General features: G+C 38.1%; 1 protein-coding gene across 2 annotated transcripts; it reads left to right on the top strand.

The window, feature by feature from the left end:
• The first annotated feature begins 286 nt into the window (after nt 1–286).
• APOO (apolipoprotein O) lies at nt 287–27788 on the top strand. Of its 2 annotated transcripts, XM_079311187.1 has the most exons (9): nt 287–431; nt 3617–3724; nt 5986–6105; nt 8712–8766; nt 9798–9893; nt 11927–12018; nt 17110–17208; nt 24573–24668; nt 27468–27788. In XM_079311187.1, exons 1-8 carry the CDS (start codon nt 423–425, stop codon nt 24633–24635), a joined length of 642 nt encoding a protein of 213 aa, XP_079167313.1. In that variant the 5' UTR covers nt 287–422; the 3' UTR covers nt 24636–24668; nt 27468–27788. The 2 variants fall into 2 exon arrangements, with proteins under 2 accessions (XP_079167313.1, XP_079167312.1); XM_079311186.1 differs by lacking the exons at nt 24573–24668; nt 27468–27788 and having other exon boundaries at nt 17110–17313.

Raw genomic sequence — 27788 nt, 5'->3', positions numbered from 1 at the left:
TGAAGAGCCGAACCTTCTTTATGAAGGCTTCAGGGTAACACACCGAGCCATGCTGCGGGGCTGAGGCTAGCGTGTGAGCCCTTTCGGCGCCCGCCACCTCACTTGTGCCCACAGGAGCCCCGAGGCGCCGCTCCCACACGGCAGCCATCCCCACGCGGCAGCCATCCCCACACGGCAGCCGCTCCCACACGGCAGCCATCCCCACACGGCAGCCGCTCCCACACGGCAGCCATCCCCACACGGCAGCCATCCCCACACGGCAGCCATCCCCACACGGCAGCCATCCCCAGCGGCAGCCCGCGCTCATTGGAACTCCTCCGCTCCCCGAGCGGCGCCGGAGCGGGCGGGCGCTGGGCGGTGCCACCGTGTGACGTCACGCCGCGGTGACGCCATCGCCTCGTCGCCGCGCGCCCGGCGCCGCCATGTTCAAGGTGAGGAGGGGTCCGCGCCGGGGCCGGGCCCGCGCCGCCCGCAGCGCTCGGGGCTCCCCCGCTCCGTTCCGCTCTTAACTCTTCGCAGGCTCTTAGCTCCGCTCTCCTTGCGGCTGCTTAATCGCTGCTTTTAGCGCTTCAGAACCGCGTGCCCTCCGTGTTGCATGAGAAGAGACATTCTTGAGCTGAGATTGCTGCTGGGGTGCACCCGCGCTCAGCTGTGTGCCGCGGAGTTTGGCTTCGTGCGTGTAGATCACGTTCCTTCTTATTTTGAAATAACACAGCGCGGAGCTGTGTTACTGCAGAGTTTGGTGCAGTTGTCGCTTGAAAGCGTCAAATCGATCTTGAAAAGTCTCTCATTTGGTGCGTGAGGGTTGTCGATGAAACCTGCGAGAAGCACGGTCCGGCTCTCGCTGTCTCTGAGGTCTTTGCCTCTGGTCAGAGCAGCCCCAGATCCCATCAGGCGAACAACAAGGTCTGAGTACCAGTCGGATCCTTGTTATGGCTGCTTGTTTAAAAAAAAAAATTTAAAAAAGCACCAAAAACCTGGTGATGCTCCATTCTTGACACTCATTTTCCTTGCTACCATTTTCTGTGTGAAATACTGATAATATATCTAGATATCAATATACTGGGTATACTAAATACTAATATATAATTGAAACACAAAAAGCTCCATTTCAACGTGTGGAAGAACTTTAGGGTGGCAGAACACTGGAACAGCTGCCCGGGTCATGGAGTCTCTCTGGAGGGATTCAAAGCCACCCACCTGGACACGTTCCTGTGTCACCTGCCCCAGGTGACCCTGCCTTGGCTGGCTGGATAATCTCTGGATAATCTCCAGAGATCCCTCCAACCCTGACAGTTCTGTGAGTCTGTCATACTGATGTGCTGGCCTCTCATTTACTCTGCTCCTGGCACATATTCCTTTCTCTTTTCGTGCTTTAATGTTGGACTTCTGTGCTCAGAATCATTGAGAATTCCATAGTTGATGCTGGATTGTCCTTAGAGGAGTTGTATATGTTGTATTAACCTGTGCATTTAGGCATTATGAGTAATATTGGTACTTTTATACAGCCATTGAGGATTTAGGCCAGCCTGATGTTACACCTCCAAGAGCCAAAGGGGAAGGTGACTTTTTGTCCAGGATATTTGTGCTTCAGGGACAGGAGTGTTGAAGAGTTAGCATTTTGGTTTTATGTTTTTATGGTTTGGATTGAGAAATAGGAGGAAGAATAGACAAAGAAGAGAAAAAATGAAATGGTTTCATGCATTTGGACCAGTATCAGCCTTCTCAAAAGTATACTCAAAATTTTCCTATCTGCTTTCTAAAGATAAAGTTGAATTCTTCAGCTAGAGAGGTGTAAATGTGTATTTTTTGCTTGGAATAACTGCAGAGCATTGCCAATAGAAAAGAATGTCAGCTGTGCTTTTCTGATACTGTCTGAGTGGCTGTAAGACTGGCAGGCTAAAACCACAGCTAAATCACTCAAAATGTTTTACTAAAGCAGTTGTTTTATTAATATGTGGTTAGTATGGAATTAAAAAATGGAATCCTAAAGGGAGTTTTGGAAACGAAAAGCAGTTGATCTTTCATACTCCCAAATAAATACTGGTGTGTGCAAATGTGCAGTGTTCCAGCTGCAGTTCTGTCTGTCCCATGAGGTAGCTGAGGTAGGGAACCTTTGCAGTATGACTTGAACTGCACATTTAAGAAGAAATTCAACTTGCACTTTCAGAGGTTAGTTTAATTTTATTTAAAATTAAAACCAATGGAAAATGTCTGCACTTTAGTATCTTGATAATATAAAGAGTTGACATTTTCAGTCTGAGTAGTTCTGTAATCACTGGTGCTGTTTTGTGAAACCCAGTGCTTCCAGTCTTGTGCTCTGCTGTTTGTGTCTTTTATATAAAAATCTCAAATATTTAAAACATTTGGTTTTGCTGTTTCTACTGGTGACACTTAGCATCATTTACAAATTTACTATTTGAAAACATATTTCAGAATGAAAATGCATGTAGGTTTTTGCCTTTTCAGTGACAAAACAATTTTGCAGTGAAAAAAGGAAAGATTGAGGAGCTAAACTCTACAGCTATTCATGGTTAGTAGCATTTGTTTTTGTTCTGGCTAATGGAAGTATGTGAAAAGTGTTTCAGCAAACGTTATTAAAGATTGTCCTTGTCTTTCCTTGGTTGTGAAACAGCTGATCCAGTCATTGTGGTGTTTCATTGATAGTGATTTAGTAATTAGTCTATAAATTCAGACAAGGAAAAACTTCCATTTTAAGCAAGTTTTTCCATACCTTTTGACCCATCAGGTCCCTTATGTCTTCCAGAAAAGTAATCCTTGTGACCTAGTTCTTGTGTGCTGTTCCTCTACACTTAAACAAACATTTTCAGGAAGTTTGGCAACTGCATAGTCTAATTTTTAATTTGGGGAGAGTCTTGTTTACATTTCATAAATTTTCCACCTGCAAAGCAGTGGAAGAAATCTAAGCTGCAAATGCTTGACTGCCTCCAATAAGCTTATTAATAAAGTTTCACATAGGTCCTGAATATTTGAAGAATTATATCCACCTTACTCATGGTGGTTGTGTTATGTGATTGGATTGAATTTAAAGAATTTTAAAAAGTCAAGTAATTAACATTTCTCACAGAAAAGTGGGAGACATTTCTAAAATTCTTAGAAAATATTGATTTTGTTCGGGTATTTATAGCTGTAGGTCTCATAATTTTCCTAAATCTAGATGTAGTTATTAAGTAGAAGTAAAACTGAACTTCTTGGTACTAACTGTGGAAAATTGAGATATTATGGGCATTCAAAAATTCGTTTAAAATATAAATATAATCTTGCTATTTAAACTGAGTAAGTTTTAAAATTATTTTAAATGAGAGGAAACAAGATTTTTTTTTTTTTTGAGATGAAGGCTGATGAATTAGCATTTATTACTGCTGCTTCTAGCCTTTTCCTATTGCCACGTGGGTGATTTAGATGTTGCCATTTGAGTGTGTGACAGCATTCTATTGTGTACTGCTGACCCTCCTTTCTCCTAATTTCCAAGCATCTTAATGCATCACCTTTTCCCATGTAGAGGGACACAAACATTGCCTGCCTGGATGTGCTCAAACACGTTCCCATTTTGTTTGCACGTTATGATGTGCTTGTCTTCCTGTAACGTTTCCAGGTAATTCGGCTGGGGGCCACCCCTGTCAGCCTGAGCTTGCTCTCTGTCCAGGTTTATGCTGCTTCTTCAGAGAAGGCTTGCAAAAAGGAGTTGCTGAAAATTGAAGAGGTAAGTGTGTTTAGAGTCTTAGTACTCTTCTATCTAAAGAATTCTGAAAACATTGTGTTTTGATGTATGAATGCAGTTAGGTACACCTCGTCACCTTTTGTATTCGTGCCTTTAAATTTGCTTCTCAATTTTCCACAACAGAGACATCTGTATAGTTTTGTTTTTACCTGGGCATTGCATTTGATGTTCTTTACTTGATAATGAAGGCCTGCTTGTGTGTAAGAACTTTTTCCTACATTAAAGCCTTCTTTCTATTCTTCATTCAGAAATTACATTTTCGTGTTGGTAGATTTACTTCTGGCTGTCTTTCAAATCCAAAATATTTTCCTTGCTTTTTATCCAGATAATACCACTTAATTTTTGCTATAAATACTGTTGGTAAATTCTAATAAAAATTCATTTATGTTCTCCACTAAAACAACAAATAAGAATGTTTTATTTCTAAAAATAGTCTATTTTTTATGATCAGGATTCTTGTCTGGTAGTGCTTTGAATCCACCATAGTAGCTTACAAAATTTCATCAGTTTTGCTTTCTTCACAGTATTCAGACCTAAGCAACAACAAATACAATAAGTAGTGGTAATAAATACCTGTTATGTTTTAATTTCTTTAAGATGTTACAAATGTCTTGGTTATAAGTAGAGCCTTAAAATGCCCTGTCAAACTGTAGAGTCACCAGCATTGTTGCCCAGGCTTTTAAAAGTCTCCAACAACTAAAAAAAAATTAAAATAAATAGTTTATAATTAAATCCAGCTTTAGATGCATGAGTGCATGCCATTGTGTAAAAAATTTGAGTACTTCAGCCCAAGCTAAAGTGTTGTGCCATAAGCACTGGAACTAGATCAGGCTGGTGTAGGTGTTTTGGCTGGGCAGTTCCTTGTGCAGGGTGAGAGGAGCTGTAGTTGCAGGGGGCTCCTGGACTGGGTGCCTCAGCTGGGCCATCGTGCCCAGCCTCTGCTGGCCTGAGTCAGTCGTGAGGCAGCAGCCTGGAGTTCATGTGAGCTGAGTAATGGGCTTGCCATCAACTCCAGCACAGCAGAATGTGCAAGCCATGGCATTGTGGCTGCCTTTCTTGCCATTCACAGGGTGTTAGTTTGGATCTCTACTGTGTCAGCTGTCTAGTTTCATAAAATATATGGGAATTTCCTTATCTCCGAGGCTTCTGTCCTCGTGCCAGACATTGCTGTTAGGTTGTCCAACAGGATCAAAGTTCAGTGTGTGACTGTGATTGCCAGGGATGACCAGGCTTCCTAGGGAAGTGAGACCAAAAATCCTTGTCTTTCAAAGTACTATGGGAAATCCAGCTGCACAGGTTATCACATTACTGGATAAATTTGATATAATTTTATGGTTAGCAGCTTTTTTGATTATGACAGAGACAGTTCTTTTCCACCTGATCATGAAAAGAGAGCTAGCTACATTTTAATGCAGCAATACTTGTAATCATCAGTTTATAATAAACTACTAAATGGAGTATAAATGTAGTGTAAAATATAAGCTCTTTATACTAAACATCTGTGTAGTATATAAACTGCTAGAAATTTTAGTAGGTTTTGTTTTGATCTCTGAACTTTGCTGTTCATCTTCAACAGTACAAACTCAGGTCTCTCTTTTTTGATGGATACAGTTTCAAATATGCTTAGGTAATTGTAGTAGATGTTGTGATTCTAAACCTTAAACAGGGTGGTTTGGCATCTGTTCTGTGAGGATGCCCATTGCTCGTTGTAGTTCCTATTTGCTCAATGCCAGGGTGCCATGTGGTTAATGACCAAAGGTTATACCATTTTCCTGCTCAGTAACAAACAGGCACATTTGTATTGGATGTTACCTTTGTTAGAAGCTGCTTAGGCTTTTTAATGATGGCTTGTGCAAATATAGAAAATGATTGATTGTGATTTCTAGTATATTCAGTATGTTAACTGGGAACCAGAAGTGCTGATTAAGGTGAGAAACATTTTTCACAATTATGCTGTGTGTTCTTACTAAACTAGTTTAATATTAATTTATAACTTGTGACTTGGGTCATATAGCAGCTATGAATGAATTGTGTAGCAGTTAGAAGTCATCTTCATCATAATTATATGCTGTATAATTAAACTTTGCTCATAATGGTTGTCTCAGCTGTGTGAATTTTTATTATGCATTGTTTATGTAGTAAGCACAGTGTTAGGTGTTCTCTGCTTAGACTGTTCATGCCCTGAAGACCTACTTACACAATTACACCTTTGTTTTTAACATCTTGTTTGCTAATATTCACAGCTGTCACTGTACTCCTCCCCAGCTCGTGAGACTAAATATGTGGAGAATCCCAAAACGGACTTGGAAGAGGGGGTTTCCCATTTACGGCAGGTTATGGAGCCATATACAGCCTGGTGTCAGGTATCATGGTTTGTATTGCAGCTGCTGGTGGTTCAGGGGTAAAGCCCCAGCTGGGATTGGGGTTTGTTTTTTCTGAGCTGGAATTAACAGGCAGCAGCAAAGTAAAAGTTGATAGCTGTAAAAGCATTTTTCAGAAATGTGGCATCACTGAAAGTTCTCTGCATTGCTTAAAATTTTCTGCAGTTCAGATCATAATATTTATTCCCTTCTCCTACAGAACCAGTTGTGTCTTTATACTCATTTGCTGTACTAAAACCCTGGATTTAGGAATTCTCCTTCCAAAAGAATTGAAATTAACTAAAGCATAGAATTGTTTTCTGAAGTGAACTTTAGGCTTAAGTATACATAGGGATACCTGGATTTGGCATTGTTCTGTGGCCAAGGAAGATAAGAGAGTGATATTTGCAGTTTTCATGCTGAAGGAGGCCTTAAATTATCAAACAGTGTATTTTGGAGCAGCAAAACCAAGTTGCCCGTGCTACAACTGTGACAAAACTCAGCTTAGCAAAAAATAAATCAGTATTTGCTGAACTGGAATGTTGAGGGAAGAAGTACAGCTGTCTGGAAGAAAGAAAATCCCAGGCCACTAAGTGGTGGTAAACCTAATCTCCAGACCTTTCCCCGAAAACTTTCTCATATGTATTTTATTAGGTAGTATGTTTAGAGTAAATAGTCATTAAATACAAAAATAGGCTCTGTAGCAGAAAGGAAAACCAAGATTTTTGTAATCAAGGCCTAAATTGTTGGTATTAGATTGCAGTGCCCCAGGATAGCTTTCTTGCTTTTTCCTGCTCAGGAAATGTTGAGGCTTACTTTTGAAGTGAGGGCATCATTCCCCTGTGGTTGTCTCTTGACAACTGTAGATGATTCTCTACTTTGCCCTCTGCCTGTTGTGAATCCTTTTAAGCTGCTAGCTGCTTGCCCAGCTCTTCATGGAAAGCCAGGCTGTTTCAGCTGGGGGTGTCCTTTCTGCCTGGAAGTTCTGTGTGGTGCTACCTTTAACAGGACTGAAACATTTCTTCAGAGTTACTCAGTCTAGTGTTTGTCACGTGCCACCAGCAGGAACACTGGCTGCAGCTGGGAAGTGTGGTTTTCCACAGGATTTTTCTGGCCTTCCATGAACACATGGGTTTTGTTTGGTTGCCTGTGGTAACCCTAACTGGGCAGTGAAATTAGAGAGGAGGTTAGCCTTTAACCTTGCTTGATGTCTTCCTGACCTGTTGCCATCCTATTTGTTTTAATTTTTTTGTCTGTCTGATCATTGACATAAGATGTGCCCTTCTGCTCACACACAGCAAGCCATTTCCTGGCAGTGGTTTACTGACTCATTTTATGAAGTGGGCATGTAAACTTTATGGTTTTGGGGGAACCTTGCTTAACTGTAGTCAGAGATAGCTTTGGTTTTGCACCCCCTGCCCATCCCTGCTATGTTGAAGAAAATATTTAGGTGTGTCTCAGTTGTCTTTAAAATCAGATAACCCAGAATACTCAGAATTAAACTGGTTATGTTTGTATATCCATTTTACTTTTCCAAAATTACTTAACTGTAGTGGAAATTCAGCTCAAAACTCAGATGTAGAAATGAGCCAGTTATATTTCAGTTGTAACAGAAGATCAGGCTTAGTCTCTGGGGTCTTTAGAGCAAGTTCTTCTTAAATTGGCTTTTAATAAGACCAACATCAATTTAAAGTTATGTTGTGTGTCACATGCTAACACTCTTTTATTTTCATGACAGATGGGGTTTTTTGCATCACTCTTGCTAGTGAGGAGATGAAAGTTCTAAAGATATCCCCATACAGTATCCTAAACAAATGCTTTCACTTCTGCACAGATGCAAGACTATTCTCTCCTTTAGTTTTGAGCATATATGTTTATGAATTTGTCCCCTCATTTATAGACAGCCTTACACTGTCTCTCTGAAGTATTATTAGTGTAAATAACAATTAACAGGGTTCTTTTTGTTGAGATTTTTTTTTTTTTACTTTGATAAAATGCAGACTGCATTCTTTTACTTCCTGAATATTCTCAGTCCAAAAAAAATCTAAGACTGGTCTGTGGGGTTGATATAGTGTCTTTGATTTACTTTGGACATCTATGGACATCTAATTTTCCAAATCACTTCAAAATGCAGTCTTGTTAACCTAAGACAGTCTCCTGGAAAGTGGAATTTATCACCTTGCAGAATGAGTCACATATCCCTGCAAAGTGTGAGGAAGGAGTTTATTGCAGTGTTGTACATCTTTGCATCATCTCAGGTATTTTTGGAATACCTGCATACACTGAGAATCCCAAGATAATTCTGAGTTTCAGTTGCCTGATCTCAATAAATTCCTGAGGTTGACGTCTGTGTTTTGAAGTATTGTATTTTATCTCTGTCCAGAGACTCCTTTGAGAAGAATCTGTAAGTTATGCTAAATGAGCATAATTGAGCAAACATAGCTCCATAAGTGAAGGGTGGAAATGGGAATAAATAAGTTATTTTACAGACCCACCACTTTTTTCTTTCTTGGGTTTTTTTTCTCCTTTCTTTGTCAGGTCAGTTACAGTCTGTAGTTAATATTTTACTTACTTGGTATCTATTTACCGTTGTTCTCTCTTTTTTTTAGGATCTTTATGCCAAAGCTATGCCCAAGTTAGAAAAAGCTGTTGAGCATGGTAGAGGTAAATCAGCTTAGTTTTCTTAACTAGCAATTAAAAATGCAGAACTGTACTGTATCTTCAGTTTAAAGGGAATTCCATTAAGCATCACTGTATGTATAACTTCTAATGCATTTAAGACTACTTTATTTCCACTGTGTATCTGTTTGAATTTCCTTTGTGGGTCACTTATGACACTCCATTTCTAAACAATTGAAATCCCAGACCAGCATTTATGTTTTTTAGTGTCACTAAAAATTAGTTATGCAGGAAGAGAAGGGAAAAAACCCTCACAATTTATTCCCAGCCAGCAGTATTTGCTTGACCCAGTTCAGTAGCTGAGACCTCCTGTGAAGTTTATTACTTGTTGCAAGCAGTAGGTTTTTTGTTTGTAATGTTCCATGGATCTCCTAATTTTTTTTAATTAATCCAAAATAATATAAATTTGTTTTTATTTTTGGGAGCATCCTTTCATACTTGGGCTTACCTGGACCAAGCAAAGATTCTATGTAGAGCCCATTTCAGATACAGCACCTCTTTTCTTTAAACTTAGAAGTTTCAGTCTTTTGAACTCGTTGGCATGGAAGATTTTCCAGTTTTCCATTCCCCCACCAGACTCCCATCTTAGAGTGCACTTTGTTTTTGCTGTGTTTTTCCATTGTTCTGTGATTGGTTTTTGTACAGTATTTTACTGAAACTAGTTATTGTTAATGTGTAACTGTAAAATTCCAGTTTGCAAAGGTTTTTATCATTAATTTGAAAAAGATACAATTGAGATGCAAAAGAGCAAAACAAAACAGATGGCCCAGGAGCAGAGGCAAAGCTCCTATAAAAATTGGTGAATACAATACAATATTCAGTTTCATTCATGTGTCACTAGAGAAGATCTCAAAGGCTTTGAATTTTTTGCCAGCATATCTAAAATGCTCATGATAGTTAAATGTGCTTTGATAACTCTTTGTGTTTTGTAATAATTGCCAGCGTGTATTGATGACTCCTTATCACAAAAACTCTTTCACATTACATGAAAGCACTTTGTTCTGGCTTCTTTTCAGAGGGCTATGAATTTCTCCAGAAACCGCCTGCTGGATTTTATCCAAGACTTGGTGTGATAAGTTTTGCTGGAATTATTGGATTATTTCTTGCTAGAGGTAAGTGGGAACCATTTGAACTGGTTGTATTATGATTCTGGATAAGTAATTTTTCTGTGAGTTTTAGGGTACTAATTTTTTAATTGTGACAAGGAGATCTGAATTAACTGTACAAGCGTGTTTTTACATTGTTCCTCCAACTATAAAGAAATTTCATGGAAAAGGTGTTTAACAGCAACAATTATTGTTTTACTAGTGCTGTATTTGTTACTAAAATCTAGTGTTCCATATTTCCCAGTAGTATTTTAGTATAACAAAAGGCAAGGACTGATTTGGTTTCTTTTAGCCTAAAAATATTTTTAATTAATGAAGTTCTTGATCACATATGTTACTGTAGAAAAAAACAGAGGAATAAATTATGGTAAAATAGCAGATGTTCCTGAGCTATGATATGTGTCCAGTTAGGTGTATATTCAAGTTTTTTGAAAGGATTATGTGTCCATGAGCAGAGCTGCTGCAGATGGTGATTCAGCAAATAGACTTGTGAACTCTTGGTGTACTATAAATACCTTCACATTTTGCACTACAGAAAAATGATACAGTTAATTTCATCACATTAATTGAAGAAATGTTAATGATCTCATAAAATGAAGCATTAGTCTAAGAAAGGTTAAGTGTGAAGAAATATTTTTTGCTTATGTTGGGATATTCTTAATGCAGTGAAATGTAGGTAACAGAATTTAAGAGCTGGAGAATTTAAATACCAGTGAGGACATGGTTTGAACAAAAATAAATCTTTGTGGAGCCTGAATGTGTTGAATAAACTGGAAGTATGTGCTTGGCTTTATAGAAATTAGAAGTACACCTCAAAATATTTAATTTTCCAGTGAAACTGATGAAAGCAGTACTTTTTTTTTCCCTACTTTTTTTTTTTTTTTAAATTAAATCAAGGTAACTTCCCTGTTTGAAGTTCTTTTTCTTCAAATTCCTGCTTCTCAATTGTCATGATCATGAATGAGATCAGCTTCCATCACTTAGGACTGTAGCAAAATGAGGGAAGAGGGGGAAGTGAGTTACACACTAAAGCAGTGCATGATCTGAAAAATATAAAGGTTTAAATCCTAGTGCATCATTCGTTCAGTCTTGACACTGGAATTGGAATACTAGATGATCCTAAGTTTAATGAAAATAAACATATCTCATACTAAAAATTAAATTTGTGATTCTTTTAGGATGGAGCCATGATTTTAAGACTTTTTTTTTTTTTTTTCCCCCTGGTAATAGTTTAAAATATGACTGTTATTTCCAGAAAGCATTCAAACCATAGAAGGAAGTTCCCCTTAATTTTGATGCTACCAAAAGTCGTCTTTATTTTATTCCTCTCTCCCTTGGTCTTTGTGGAGAAATTGCCCTCTTGAAAGGTACAGATAAAATCCTCCAGCTCTAATCATAACACTTGAATATGCACAGCAGCTCACTAAGTAGAGAATATGGTATTCAAAGTTTAATCATGTGAATCTTGTGCAGTCATCCAGCTTGGTTTAAAATCCCGTTAGAGATAATTAGTTTTAACTGGTGTTGCAGATGGAGAGATGCACCTCACTTGTCAGAGAGCAGCAGCAATGTGTTTATTGATATAAAGCAATGATTTGAAAGGATTTGATGGCAAGGCACACTTGATCAGTTACTGCATACAGGACAGGGTCAGACAGACCTGTCTGGGGAGGATCATCCTCTTGAGTCACAGGATTTGGAGACAACCTCATTCTTTCTAGACTCCTGCTCAGAGGAGCCTAGATGTGTCCAGGCCTAGTCCCAGACTTGGTCAGCAGTTTGTGTCCAAAGGTTTTTACATGCACAGCCTATCTAAGATATGATCTCTGTGAAGATTTCAAAGTTTAGCAAACTATTAGGAGGGCCCCTACTGATCAGAGTGATTATTTCTTTAGAAACTGGTAGGATGGAAGAGAAAATACACTAATGTATTTAAGAAAATTGTTTATAAATAAAATGTTGGGGTCATTCAGCTGACTTGCTTAACATACACTCTAACAGTGGTTTGTGGTTTTTAAATTTTTTTTGTTATGAAACAGGCTCAAAAATAAAGAAGTTGGTGTATCCTGCAGTTCTCATGGGTGTTGGTACCTCCATGTATTACCCTCAGCAAGCAGTTGATATTGCAAAGGTCAGTGATGATGCCTTTCTTTGGAGAAGTGTCTTTTACTTTGATTGTTGCCTCTTAGCTTCAGATTAACTGGTTGTCCGTGTTTAAAAGTCATGTCAGTGGCAATTAACTAAATTATGGTGATTTTGTCAAAGCAGATGCAGTTTGGGCTGAAAGATAATCAGACATATTCCTTTTAGTGACTTTTTTCCTAACATCTGCTGTAGTGTCTTTAGAGGAACATAATTTCCTTTCAATATCTCTAACCTCATATACCATTACATTAACATAAATATGCTAAGTGAGTACAGTTTGTTTGTTTACTTAAAATAGTAAGGAAACATGAAATATCTTGTGAGCAAGTGAAAACAGTGTTTGAAAGAAAAAAAAACCAGAGTTTCTATAGACAAGTCATCGTAACATTTTGAGATAAATATTATTGACATTTTCTGCTTCTTTTTGGTTGGAGCTTTGAGAAAGATACCATGCACATTCTGGAACAGGGTAAGAATTTTGCTGCAAACTTAGAGGATGCCTTCCCTATTTATGGATTTGTTTTTTCAGGCATGCAAGAAATGTGTTAAATTGCAGTTGCTCAAACGAGTTTCCTGTGAGGGAAAGAACTGAAGAGACCACAGAATTGCTTATAGCCCTTACTGGTGTTAGATCATGTTCCTTGCTGTCCACACTTAGTGGTACTGGCATATTCCTCAGTTCTCTACCACATTGTGTTTCAATTTCAGCTTTTAACCACTCACAGTGTGCATACTTGCATCTTTCAGAAATCCTTTACATTTGAGCCTTTGGTAAATTTGCTATCTAGCTACTGGCCACTTGTGAATAATCCTGAGATGTCAGAATAGGAATATGATATTCTCAAGAACGTACGATGTTCTTTGAAAACTGAAAGGTCCACTGACTTAGGGAGAGTCAAAACTGCTGAGTTTGAACTCTGTCAGCATAGTGGTACTCTGATCTTTGATGGAATCTTTTTTTACTGCTTCCAGGATTCAGATGCTCTAAATACAGATAATTCGGTTGATTTATTCTCATAGAGTGAAAATTATGCAAGTGGAAGGGAAAAAAACCATCAAAATTTAAGAAGCTTAGACATTTCTGGTGGAAGCTGTATTAAAATTCTACTTGTCTTCTGAACAGTGAAGTGGGAAGTGATTGAACGCTGTTCAAACTGATGTTACTGTTTTTAAAGAAGCTCAGTTCAGGCTTAACTATGGATTTGGTGCTAACAGCTTCACAATACTTAGTTTATTTTATGAGAACTTTGAAGTGCATGATTGCTCTTTGATTAATTCACAGTTCTTAGTTTGACTGTAATGAAAAATCTGGTAGGAGATTGGAATGGGTTTAGCTTTGTTGACTTGGTCAGGACAGTAGAGGTATGAATTTAGAAACTTCTGTGGGGAGAATAATATCCTAGATACTCTTTTGGTTCCACTAATCTATCTTGTACTTTTATTCTCCTAGAAAAGCAAAGTTTCAAATATATTATATCTTACTATCCATAATTTTTAGGCTTTAATCTGAAATTGGAAACATTTTCCTCCTATACTTTAATTTTAAATGTTTTATAAGCCTTTCAAAAAATGTCTCTAAATCTAGAAAGGACTGCCTGCAATACAAAGCTCACTTGCTAAGTTATTGAAACTATATAGAAAATATTCTGGAACATAAATTTAAATTATTTTGTTTTTTATATCATGTTCTTTTTTTTTCTTCCACACTTAAGTACTTCATCACTGCTTTTGCTTTTGCACAGTTGTGTAATTCCCTTCACTGGGTGTTGTGTTGTTTCTGGTTTTTTAATTTGTGGGGCTTTGTTTCTGTCTCATTTTTATTTAAGACTTTTCAATTGAGTATTGGAAATGAACAGAGCAAAATATATTTGTATATATTAATATATAGTATATAATTATTATAATTAATATATTAATATATTGATATAATTGTATATATTAATATATTGAGGTCCAACACTTAATTCATCTGGAAGTAAGAATTTTTCTTTAATTAAGATGTATGAATTCCTAGGTGAAGTTGTAGCAACAGAGTTCATCATTGGTAACAGGCAGTTTTCAGATACCAGTCATCTAACTGAAGATGGAAGAAATTAATAAACTAATAATTTTTCCCCTGCTTTAGTAAATAATCTAATAAATAACAGATCACAAATTCTAATAAATCATAAATTTGTAAGGAATTTATTTCCTCACTGCCAGTATTACTATACTTTTAATAGCTTTGTACAAAAGATTAGATTGGATATGTGGTGGGGGAACTGAATTTAATGCTAAAGCTTATTTTATTCTGGTGGAACCTACTTAGTGTTTTGAAATGGTGTTCTTTCCAGCTAATCATAATACACTCAAAATACTTTCTATTTATTGTGGCTTGTCTTCCATCTGGAAAGAACTTTTCATTATGCAGTTACTTAAATCACTCTATCATTAGAATTAAATGTTGTCCTTTGTTATTAGAACCTTTCAAATTTACTAAAGTACTTTGTATGCTTTCATTCTTGTGAAAGGAAAAAAATATTCCCAATATTGTTTCTTTGACAGCAAACCACATTATTTATTTCTGTGTCTTTTGAACCTATACCTTGTCCCTTGCCCAGTTCAGTCCATAAGGCATAAAGAGCTGAGCTGGCACAGCTGAGAGCAGGACATGATTCCAGGAGCTGGATTGGAAAGCAGGAGTCAGGGTCACTGGATCCATGTTGGCTGCTGAGTGCTCATGAAATGGCACCTTTGACTGCTTTGGTAACAGGGTCAGTGCAGGAAAAACAGTGCATTCTCAGCATGAAACTAGAGAAAGAATTCTGTGTAACATCCAATTAACTCTGTGTAACAGAATTCCATTTGTGTAACTGTGTAACATCCAGCATAGTCAGTAATGCACATGGTGTTGTGTGGCACATTGGGCCTTGGAGGCCACTGGTGCTGCCCCAGTAGCCCAGTGTGGGTGCTGGTGGCCCATGGTCACCTCAAACACTTAGAATCCCTACTGGGAGCCACTCAATCTTTTGAACTTGTTTGTTCAAACTTTAGCATACAAACCTACTTACAGTGCTGCATTCAACAGTGATGGTATTTTAGTTTGTTGACCTTGTAGCTTGCTTTTCCAGTCTGCCTAGAACTGTATTTTTCAACTGTGAAAGTGTCTGTGGGTCCTGGCTCTTGGGAGGTTTGTGCACTGGTGAAACACTGGTTGGTTTTGGCAGACTAAACTGTCTGGCTTGCTGTATCTTGTGATGAAGCCACTTAATCCAGTGACATGAATGACAACCTTCTCATTTAATGCAATTCATAAATCACTTGGTCATATGGCTCCTATAATAAGGATATTTTTCAGTTTGTACTGTTAGACATTCAGTGTGGTTTTAAATATTTTAATGGAGTATTTTTTAGCAGAAACAAAAAAAAAAAAATAGCTTAAGGACAGTTGTTTTTTCTCATTTTATGTTGATATCTGTGTCTCCAGTGATATTGTAGACAAAACCAGCACTTTGTTTATTGTGATTATTTTTCAGTCCTGGTAGGCTTGTACAGTTTGCACAAGGGATCATCATCTTTTCAGGTGAGCCATCCTAGTTTGTTGGAGTGCTAGAGAATGAACACTTCAGATACTGAAAAGCAGAGGAACTGTCTATACCTGTAATATTTAAATTGGGCTGTTCTAGAGATATAACTGGTTCAGTTGATGTTTTTTTCTGATGACCCTTATCACTTTCAGCTATAGACAAAACTGAGTGCATCCAGTGGTGGTTTGTTTAAACCAAAGAAATTGGTCAGATATGGTGACTAAAAGGACACTTTCTATTTAAGACAGCCTGTGTTTTGGACTTAGTTGTGACTTGGAAGTGTAGTTGCTGATTTGGGTTTGTTTTCTTTTAATTGTAGTTATTCAATAGCCTCTTTTGTGAGGTAGCAAGCACATGGTATCTGTCCAGAAGCACATCCTTGTACCATTGTGTAGCAACTGGTGTAATCAGTCTTGCTGATTACAGATCAGACAAACAAGGGGAAGTGGCTCTTCACACCATGTGTTCCCAGCAGCAGAACCACTTGGCACAGGGATGCTGAAAATTTGCACTTCCCCTTGAACTCCATGCAAAAAGTTCATAGAAGGGAAATTCCTTGGGCCTCTTTGCACACATAAAAATCAGGAAATCTGAGAACAGTGAATTGATGGAGGCTGGAAGAAACTTAAAAATGTAGTTCAGAAACTATTTCAGAAACATCAGAAAAATATTTCAGAGACATTTACACTTGCCCCGTTCTCACATTTTGCATTGTGTGGCTTTGCCTGCTGTAGAAGATAGGAAATCAAGAACTAAGAAGGTATTCTCCTAAGTTTTTTTAGTTTAATAGCTGTTTAGTTTGACAAATTGTCCTTTTTGCTGTTCTTCATACAGAAGCAGATAGTGATATGAAGTCAGCATAGACCTGAGCCTGGCTATAAAAATCTAACACTCTTTAGTTTTAAAAGGTGCTATGAATGTTACAATTCCATGTCACAAAAGGGACAAGGGATACTGTATTATTAGACTTAGGGCTTTTCCCTGTAATAAAATAGCTGTTGGTGTAATATAGCAAATACTTTCCTTGCAAATATAGCAAATAGTCTTTCCTAGCTGTGTTCTGTTTTGAGAGTTGACAGCTGGTTATTCATTACACTCATCTGTCAGCAAGTTCTGAAAAACAAATAAGAAGAAAATCTCAAATTGCAGAACTGTGAACTGTGCAGGGTCTTTGAAATGGGTATGGTCAGATTAATAAATACTTTGCATATGTTAATTATGTTGAATGTCAAATACTAAGAAAACCAGGATTGTTTCTATGCAGTATCATTTCACTCCTGTTTGTACAGATGTATATTCAGGTAGTCTTCAGACAGTTTTTTAGCATGTTACTTTTTCTTATTTCACATCTCACAATATTTTCCAAAATGTTTATTAGTGCTGTACATCGTGAGCTTGAACAGGGAGAGTTAAACATCTTGTGTTTTGAGACTTTTTCCACTTAAATAAAAAGCAAGGCAGTATTCCCCAGATGATTAAGTTCATGCTTTCTAAAATCTTTTATTTCAAAGGTTGCTGGCACACAGCTATATGACTGGAGTCTTCAAGGATATATTGCTGTAGAAGCTCTTTGGAAGGATAATCCTAAGAAGAAGAAATCAGGAGAAAAGGTAAGAAGTCTGAGGAACTTGATTTCTGAATTTACCACTGCCTTTTCAGACAAAAAAATTAGAAACAACAGTGCTTTTCTTCTACTGTGACTTGGCCTTTATTTCTGAAGAGAAATTTTTCATTCTCTCTTTCTAAGCTGTTAAAAAACATTAGGCTTACTTCAAGTTAAACTTTCAGAAATGCTATTTGAAAGTTTCCTATAGTATAATCTGACACAGATAAGCAGACAGAGTTCTAGGAAATATATGTAGTGAAGCACAGTGTGAGAGACTGGAGAACAGAGCAAGTTGATTAAATGTGTGCCAGAGAAAGCCTGTAAGGTTTTTAGGTGTTCTTTTTAGCTGCTGCTTAAAGAAATAAAAGTTCAAGTGTGTAATGTGAAGCTTCTGTGGGTTTAAATTTACTTCTAAACTCACTGTGACAGGGAGAGATGTGTTTTGGAGGCAAAATTGCATTTGGATAGACGTTGGGGATGGGACCAAATTCCCTTGGTAGAGCTGGGTTGGGGAAATGTTCACATGTCCTGGCAGTTGCTGAGTCCTCTGAGAGTGAAGACTTTCATCAGTGGATACACATCCTGTGTTGGCCCAGGGCACTTCAGTAAATGACTTGAATAAACAAAGGCTGGTTAATTGTTCTGTGCCTTTCCTAAAATCTAGGCTGTCAAAAAGAAACTCAAAAAAAAAGAGGCAATGTTAAAATATTTCAGAAGACAAACTGACAGCATTAGTAAAAAATAGCTGAAGTTTTTTCTTTTATTGTGTCCCAGGCTTTCAAAAGGGTACATGTGATTGTTGTTGGAAGGCAAAAAGTTTTGACACTTTCATCTTACTATGAGGCTTGTTCAAGCACTTGCTACCTCAGCAGAAAAACAAACAGCCTGCAGAATTGCAGAGATCACTAAGTAAACTCACTTCCTTCTCCTCCTCCTTGCAGAATCTTTAAATCACACCCCTAAGTTGCCAAAATTTGCACAAAGGAGCAAAATGCCTATTGGAGAGTGTTCTCCAAAAGTTCATCTCAGTGTTCAGATACTGTCAGTGTGAACTGTTGCTGTGTAACTTGATGGATTAGACATGGTGCAGAAACCCTGTGACTCAAATGAAGAAACAGTACTCGATCACTTGATGAAACTGCTTGCATTACCCAAGTTCAGAGATCTCTTACCACTGAGGCCAACAGCCTTACTGGTGCTTTGTCCCCTGAAATTCCTGAAGAGAGGTCTTGTCTCCCTGCTGTGCAGAGAAGCTGAACAGCAGCTGGAAAAAGTCACATGCTTTTGTCTAGAATGGGGACTGAGAAGTGGCTCTAATGGAAGAAGTTTGCCCTGAGGCTTCCTTTGGCCTGGGTTGGTGAAACCAAAAGAAATACATAGTGGAGAATCTGGGTGGGTAGAGAGGGGTTTGTTTCATATGGAAATAATCATGTGGCTTATTAGCACCACCAAATCAGTATCAACTGTTCAAGCAGAAGAATTTCTGTTTAAGTTCCATTTTTTATTTGAGGCTTTTACTCATACAGAAGTGTCATGGAAGAAAACGCTTTTATCTATTATATACTAAAATTGGCAAAGCATTCTATAAATTATGTGACTTCTGTCTTAATTGGACAACCTTGTGAAAGAATTTGGTTGCTTTTGCATACATATTTCTTATTGTCATTCTAGGCAGCTAGATTCCTGAACTAGTGAAGACAGGTCTAAGTATTACTCTTGAGTTGTTGTTGCAGCAGATGGAACCCATTTCATGAAACTATGCCAGAGCAAAAAACATTATTTTTTGTTTTTGTGACATTTACTCCAGTATTTTCCTGTTGCTACACAAAGGATTCTTGCAAATACTCAAGCAATATATGGGTGGCTCTTCTTGGCTTCTGTTAATTTGTTACATTGCTCATAATTTGTTTGATAGTCATAGGTACCACAGCTGTGCATAGCTTCATGTTTGTGTAGCAGTATGTCATTAAAATAAATGTGGTATGTTAATTTTCTGAAAGTTTTATGAAACAAAATCCTGTGCCAAATTGAGGTCATATCAACTGAATTCTGAGTTCTGCCAAGAAAGATGAATTCTGGGACCTTCTGTGCCTACATTTCAAAATACTGTGACTGCATCCCCTCCATACAGCAAGTCAGTCAGATAAATGTTTTAAATATTCTATTGAAGGATGGAGCTCTTTAGGATGTCAGGATAAAATCCCTCTGCTAAAACTGAAGCACTTAGAAAAAGAATTTTATTTTCTTAGTTCTCACTTTGTTTTGTCTCTGTACCATTCAAAACTTTTGCTGTATTTTTAACAATTTTGGATTTTCTCTCTTCCAGCAACACTGAATTAGGTACCCCTTGTTTTTAGCAAAGTGGCCAAATTGTGTAAAACCAGAACAGCACTACAGCTCTAAATACACCCTTCTTTCATCCCTTGTTCCTTTCTTCTGGTGTTTGCTCTTTCTCACTTTGGTCCAACTAGTAATGAGATCTCACAGAAGACTAATTTCTGTCTCAGCTTCAGAGCCTGAGAGAAACTTTAATGGCATATTATTTGATTTTCAAAACTGCTGATGGACACCACCAATGACTTAGCTAATATATGATGCATACAATTTTTAAACCCATATATTTTTATTATGCATGTAAAATATATAATGTATTTATATATTTTTTTTAAATCTCTATGGCAATATCTGGGTATTTTGTTAAGTGCTAGCTGGTTAAGAATGTCTCCAGGTGCAAAGGTGGCTCAGCTTTGGCTGATTTCCTGTTCTTGCTCAGAACAAGTGTCAAGGAAATTGTGGACCAGAACCTTCCTCACCTGAAAGCTCTGTTGAAAATTGTGGTGTCAAAGTTTTGACTGGGGAGGCTCACCATCAGCATCACAGATTGTCACCATAACAAACCTTAAATTCTGTTTTATGAGAGTTTTTAGGTTGCATGTATTTTGGTCATCTTTTAAAACATAAACACCTGAGAGAGCTTTTTTCAACAAAAAATGCTTGTTAGGTTTGGATTTGGTAGATATTGAATAGGCAGGCAAAAGTTTGGTCATCTCAACTAGAACATCTACTTTTGGCAGAAAATGCTGTTTCCTGTCACATGCCCTCCTTTTATGGTTTGGTAGCTATAACAAAAATAGTATGAAATTTGTAAGAAGTATTACTTCTTTTAGAATGCATCCATAGTATGGGCAGTGGGGAATTTAGATGTGATAGAAGTGGGATGGGCAGCAAGAATGTACTCTGCAAAAAGCTGATCTCTCTCTGGGCAACATTTCAACATTTTTGAAAATACTTTGTATTTTTGTGATAATTAAGTTCAAGATCACCTTAAATAAGAGAAGCTGTTACTGATAACTGGGGGAGGATGAATAAGGTAAGGCAGTGATGTTCTCTTTATTCCAAGTCATACATTGCAAACAAAAGAGGACTGAAGGTAAATTATGAGTCTGTGAGCCCAGGTAAGCCTTTGTTTTAATTTTTAATTTTGCAGTGGCTGTTTTCTTCCTGGTGGCCAGACTTTCCCTTTCAAAAGTTTCCATAAGTATAAAAGATAAATACCTATCTTACCTACTTTTGAAGTTATAATTTCTAAGATTAGTGTAAAAGGGCCTGATCTGCAAGGCTTCTGAGGTAGCAACAGAAACTGCTGCACCTGGCTTGACTGTAATGTAAGGGAAAGAGGCACCACACATTTGGGGGTTTGACATTTAGCTGGTTTGCTTTGTGGTGTTTTTCTTTCTATGGAAAGAAAATTTTCAGAGTAATCATTGTGGGTTTTTTGCAGAGTTTGTTGTTTAAGGTTTAGGTCTCCATGTATCTCTGTTAGATACTGTGTGAGCTAAGCTGGGATGTTTTTTAACCACTTATGTACTGAAACTATACAGTCCCCTTAGTTCCAGTGTTATTTTCAGTTTCAAATAATTATTATTTTTTTTTTAATTCCAAGGAATCTCAATGTATTGAACATCTGATAGTGAATACATTATAAATATTTCTTATCAGTCACCTTTCACGTGAACAGAAACACAAGAATGCAAAATATTTCCTCTTGTGCTGTGGGATAGAGCTCTGATGTGTGAACTCCTCTGGCCACCCAGATTTGTTATGGAGTTGTTGTGTTGAGCCAGAAAGTAGAAAGACTGTCTTGAATATGTGCCTGCTTCTGATTATGAGAGGGGACCCTGGCACAGAGGAAGTCTGTCTTCTGAGTCATAGATCTAAACACATTTTTTGCTTCTGACATGGTTTTGAGTGTGCTAGAGGACTTTGACACTTTTTTGTAAAATTATGTGCCACAGGAAGTCCTTTTCTGACTAACTCACATTACTGCTTGAGTTGTCTGACTTAGGCTCACTGTTTACACAGTGGGCATATACAGTGGATGGAGTAAAAAACTTAATTGCTAATTCAGCAAATTGCTTTGTGTGAAGAATGATAGTCTACCTGTGGATTGGCTTGAATTAAATAACTCAGAGTTAATCCTTCTAGAAGGCAAGCCCTGTGATGAGATCTCCCGAGCTCATAGAAACAAAGGAATTTAGCAGGACCCCTGTTCTCTTCTCTGTGTGTTGCTTTAGATTGTTTTCCTCTCTCAGTACATTTAAAAAAAAAAAAAAAGCTTACCAGCTTACCTAGACAATAATTGCTTTATACAAGTTAAAACAAGAAACTGGAAAAACACAGGCTTCTCTGTGAGGAGCTTATTTTTAGTTCATTTGTTCAGGATTGAGTAAACTCTGACATGAGGCATCATTAGTCAGATTATTCATTGTAAATTTTAGTAAAATGTCATAACTTAAAAGTTCCTGTACAGGCAAATTACAGAGTAGATTATTATATTGAAATGGGTGTGGTTTGTGGATGTGATTTTCTCTACTATGAAATATCCAGGGTAGTAATCACAACAAAATGAGTTTTTGAAAGAAATAATTACCTTTTAAAGGTCTTGATAGGCGTTTTTTGAGTAAGACATTTAAGAAATATTTTCATAATTAAATCTTGGTATATTGAGTCCAAATCTCCAGCACAGCACATGCAGGATCACACAGACTTGGTGCCTTTCTGTGTTTAATTGATAATATATAAATTTGACCCATTCTTTGAAACATTTTCCATTCTCTTCTAGCTTCTTTTGCTACATTTACTGTCACATTTAGCATTATAGAATCAGAGAATGGTTTGAGATAGGGGATCTTAAAGATAGTCTAGTTCCAGCCCCTGCAGGGGCACCTGCCACTATCCCATGTTGCTCAGAGCCCCATCCATCCTGGCCTTAAACACTTCCAGGGATGGGACATGAACAACTTCTTTGGACAACCTGTGCCAGTGCCCTCACCACCCTCACAGCAAAGAATTTCATCCTGATATCTAATCTAAACCTGCCCTCTTCCAGTTTGAAGCCATTGCCCCTTGTGCTGTTGCTACAGGCCCTTCTGGAAAGTCCCTCTCCAGGTCCCTTGTAGCCCCCTTTATAGGCACTGGAAAGCTGCTGGAAGTTTTCCCAAGCCTGCTCTTTTGCAGGCTAAACAATCCTAACTCTCTCAGCCTGTCTTTGTAGAAGAGGTGCTCAGCCCTCTGATCATCTCCCTGGCCTCCTCTGGACTTGCTCCAGCAAGTCCACATCTGTCATATGTCACAGGCCCCAGAGCTGCACTCAGCTCTCCTGGAGGGTCTGCAAGAGCTAAGCTGACCTGCTGCCCTTTTCAAGCAGCCCAGGACATGGTTGGTTTCTGGGCTGCAAGGACACATTGCTGGGTCAAGTTGAGCTTTTCATCAACCAGGAAACACAAGTCCTTCTCCCCAGGCTGTTCTTAATCCATTCTCTGCCCACTCTGTGTTTGTGCTTGGAATTGCCCTCACCCAGGTGCAGCACCTTGCACTTGGCCATGCTGAATTTCACAAGGTTTGCCTGGGCCCACCTCTCGAGCCTGCCATTGTCATTGTCCCTCTGGGTGACATTCCTCCCTGCAGTGTGTTGACTGCACTCACAAGTGGCTGTTGTTGGCAGACTTGCTGAGAATGCCCTTGGTGCCCTGTCCTTGCTGCTGGCAGAGATATCAGCCTGCTTCCAGCACTGAGCCCTGAGGAGCACCACTCGTCACTGGCCTCCACTCAGACCTCAGACTGCAGCTCTGAGTGTGACCATCCAGCCAATTCCTTATCTGCTGAGTGGCCATCCATAGCATCACTGTCTCTCCAGTTTAGAGACGAGGATGTCCTGCAGGAGACTGTCAAGTGCTTTGTGCAGGTCATAGATGACATCATTCTTCCTTTGTCCACACTGCTGTAACCCTGTTGTAAATGGCCACCAAACTGTGCCACTAGTGAACCCATGTTGGCTGTCACCAGTCATCGCTTTATTTAAGTCATGTTGGTAAAAATAGCCTTCTAGAATAAAGAGGAAATGCCATTTAATTTCCATGTGTAGAATTTAAGAACAATTGAGGGTGGGTGCCACCTCTGATTATTTCACCCAACCCCCTGTTCAAAGGAGAGACAGTTTCAAAATTAGATTTGGTGTTTCGGGCCTTATGTAGTCATGTGCTGAATATTTCCAGGGGTGGAGATTTAGAAAGTTCTCTGGAAAACTTTCTCTCTCTGTGGTATGATACATTTATAATTTTTTGCCCTTTGATCTAATAGAAATTTACCATGCTCTTCTGTCCTTTTCTCCCTGTCCTTGGATGTAAACCTCTGAGAAGAACTTGGCTCTTCCAAATATGTAAATGCCCATTAAGAAGTTGTGGATAGGAATTAGGTTCCCCCCTTGTCTGGTCCTCATAAGTCTGAACAGAACCTCATTTCAGCTTGTCTTTGTATGTAGTTCAGTCCCCAAGCCATGTGTGTGGCCCTTTAAGTATTTTTAATGCATATCTGGTTAAAGCTGTAATCAAATGCATGTTTGTTATAGCATCTTGGCAAATAGATAGACTAGACCCTGTAACAAGCTTCTCCTCATTCTTTGATTTCTCTCATTTATGTTGGGGAAAGTGTGAGAACACCCTCTAAAAGGATATGTGCTAAAAGAGGCCTATTGTATAAATCCACACAGGATTCAGAGAATGCAAAATAGGAACTACTCTGGGTATTCATCCTCTGTTATTAATACAGGCAAAATGATTCAATTAAAGCACTTCTGTTGAAAATACTTGTTCTTTCAAATCCTTTAATTGCTTGGCTAACTACAGGAAGACTAAAGTCTAGAAAGTATTTGGTAGAGGATCACATTTGAGTGTATTATGCTGAATTAGTCTCATGAGCCACTTGTGAGATATTTTTGTTTTAGCTTTTGAAGAGAGTTTCTGTTCTGGTAAAAACATTAATCATGAATTGCCTCAATTGAAATGTTGTGCACATTTTTTCTTCCTCTAGGGTGATGCAGTGGGTGACAAGCCCCTGGGAGTCCATGCTGCTTCAAATAAAGAGCAAAAGTAGATGTAGAATGCTACATCACCTGGCATCAAACAGGTAAAGGATAAAGACTGGTAATAATTTGTGGCTAAGCAGCAGAGTAATTTGGAAAAGCTGAACGTTTTCAAGTTTGACTTGCAGTTTTGTTCATAATGATTAGGAGAATTTGGACAGATAATTTCATTTGTCCTAAAATTTATCAAGAATACATGTGCTCCCTAACACTATTTAAGTTAAGAAATCTAAATTATTCATCCTTAGAGCCTAAAAAGTAAATATATGTCTGCTTGAAGAGTTCTGAATTAACTGAGGAAAGCCTTGTGATTGTGATGTTGGTTGGTTTTAGCCTTTTATTTTCATCTTCCCATTTCTGCCTCCCAAAAACCTCTTTGCCTTCTTTGTCATGCTTGTACAGGTATTAGGGTGGGGGAAGAAACCTCTTCCCTGCTTATAAGTTTTCTCTAAAGATTTGTGAGTGCTAGGGTACAGCACTGCCTTGCATCCTGTAAAAGTCCATGATGTGCCTGATATTTCATGTTAATGCAGCTCCCAAATGATTCCTGTTGGGAACAAAAGATGGAGGAAATGAAGGCAGCCTTTTCCAGGCTCTCCAAGGCAGAAACTCAGTTGAGATACCAGTTCTGACTTGGCCTCGGGGCTGTTCTAAACTAAAGCAAGTCCTATGGTTACAGTTTCTAGAAAAGCAAAACAAAAACATCCTCTTGACGTTTTATGATGGTTTGGTTTCATAGGATAAAAATTGCTCTGTATTTGAGGCTTATTACAAGTAATTATAATGTAATTGGACATCATTTAGCTCAAAATGTCAGATGTCTCCTCTGTTATCAGTTGATAAAGAATGTATCTTCTGAACATGTTTTCTACTTACTTCTCTTTGCCCTGTATTATTTTTGCATCGTATTAAAAACTTACTTTTCATCAGAAAGTAATCCTGGCATTATAGGGACTGCTTATCATTTTTGTATGCAGTATTCCATTTACCAGAAACCTTTTTTTTCCTTACTGCCAACTGTGTAAATAGAGCCCAGATCTGGCAAACTGCATCATTTTTATTTTCCATGCATCAGTCACATATGTTTGCAGATGTGGAATGCACCCATCTGCTGAGCAGCAGCATTCCACTGTTCCATGGGCAGCTTTAAAAGAAAACCTAGCTTTTAATGTTGGCTTCCTTAAAGTGTTTTTAATTGCTATTGCTGATTCTCACAACAGCAATGTGAGCTTGTTGATTGGCTGATGTACTGAGCACCTTAGCTTCCCCTTTAGAACTATGAATATAAAGTCTTTAAGCATACATGTTTTCCAAGTAGTTTGTAAGATAGTCATGTAAAATAAAAGCTAAAAAATCGTAGGAGGATTTTATTTTTTTTTGGTGTGTGTAAAGAATCTCATAAGAACCAAGAGGAAGAAAAACCTCTCTAAAATTCACTGAAATATTATTGTGCTTATTGTCAATTAGGACAGAGCTACTAAATGATAAAAAACCAAGAAAACTGAACTTTTGTTTGTGGCGCAGCACAAATATCAAGGCTCATTACAAACAGAAATCTATGAATAGGTTTTATTTTCTTTCAGAATGTCTTGCCATGAATATAATTTCTATGAAGCCTTTATTCACTTTTTGAAGTGTCAGCCTTTTGCTTCAGGCACGTTTTCTTTGTTTGGGGTAGGTTTTAACAGAGTGAAGATAAATTGTCCAGGAGCTTGAAGTATCTGGATGCTCCTGATTTTGAAACCTATGTGCTTCACTTCATCTTGTTTCTGGAGGAGGCACATGAAGGGAACTGCTGGATTTTTGACCTAGGGCCACCAGATGGTAAAAGTTCAATTCAGGATCAAGTTCAGCTGTTCTGCGGGGGTGGCAGTTTGTTAGTTGTGCTTGAAATCAAATCCAGTCATTTAACTCCATACCCAAGCCCAGATGTTTTATTGGATTTGGGTGATCCCAAAGGTTGGAGAGCATTGCTGTGATCTTTGAAGCCACATTTTTTTTTTAAATCTGGATGAGATCAGTCATGAAAGTCTCACTGCATTTTCAACTGTTGGTAATATTCCTAGTTGAATGTGTTTATTAAAATAAAGACCGTCTCATTTCCTTAATGATTTGCCACAGCATGGGTCTCTGAACTGTGAATGATCAGCCAAGGACAAAATCATATTAGGTTGAAGACAGCAACATACTTCTCTATTCCAAAAACCAGCAGCATTGCACCTCCTTTATAGTTTGCTTGTCATCAAAAATTATATGCAAACTTCAGCTCAAACCACATCCCACTGTGGAAGAAGCAGGCTTTAATTTTATCCAGCTGTTGTGTTTAGGAGATGCATAGAAGTGACAGGGTTTTGTGTTTTTCCATGAAGATAGCATATCTCATTTTCACTCTGTTCCAGATCTATATTCATGTAAGTCCATTTCTTTGAGTTAAATTGCCCTAGTCTTACACCAGAGGGAGAAAGATTAAGAAAACACACATTTGATGGGAATTTAAAAGAATTATTTTTGAGAAAGTTGATTTCTTATACAAGGTTGCAGTTGGTGTTTAGTCGTTTGAAGTGATCTCTTTTGTCTTTCCATTTAGTTCAACTATGAGAATCAAGTCCTCTAGAACAGACATGATCATTAGTGCTCTAATGTCAGTAATATGAAGATTTAAATATCTCTACTGCAAGTGTTGAGAATGTTCCTCAAACAGATTTTGATCAACTTGCCACATCAAAGAAAAAAGTCGTGATTGCACTTTAAAAATGGAAAGAAAAGGCCTGTGATAAATTTCATTCTACTTTCTCCCTCCTTCCCTCTCCCCCTTAACCTCTGCTCCTTTTCTTTGGTTATAGGTGAGTGAAAATATAGATACGAGCAACAATTTCTCAAGAAAAAGATTATAACCATCTGAATCCATTTTGAATGTGACTAATCTGCCTTCTGCCTCAGGACAGTCTGATGATCTGCTGCTCAGGCTTCTGGTATGGCTTCTGTGAAAGGACACTACATGTTTTGGGTCAGTCTTGAGACTTCTTCCTCTGTTCTGCAGTGGGACTCAAGTCTGCCCATGCTTGTCCCATTGCAGGATCAACATTACAAGTAGCAAGTCTCAAAATCCCTCGGTCTCTTTATTATTTATATATAAAATAAAATTCCAGTTACAGAAAATGGTC

The sequence above is a fragment of the Erithacus rubecula genome (assembly GCF_903797595.1).
Source record: "Erithacus rubecula genome assembly, chromosome: 1".
NCBI classification, from domain to species: domain Eukaryota; kingdom Metazoa; phylum Chordata; class Aves; order Passeriformes; family Muscicapidae; genus Erithacus; species Erithacus rubecula.
This window is presented reverse-complemented; position numbering and strand designations above follow the sequence as displayed.

What these genes read in the sequence shown, in the direction of transcription:
- APOO (XM_079311186.1), top strand. An exon ending in AGCTGTTGAGCATGGTAGAG is followed by an intron (nt 8,767 to 9,797) that starts GTAAATCAGCTT and finishes GCTTCTTTTCAG; the next exon opens with AGGGCTATGAATTTCTCCAG. An exon ending in TGGATTATTTCTTGCTAGAG is followed by an intron (nt 9,894 to 11,926) that starts GTAAGTGGGAAC and finishes GTTATGAAACAG; the next exon opens with GCTCAAAAATAAAGAAGTTG.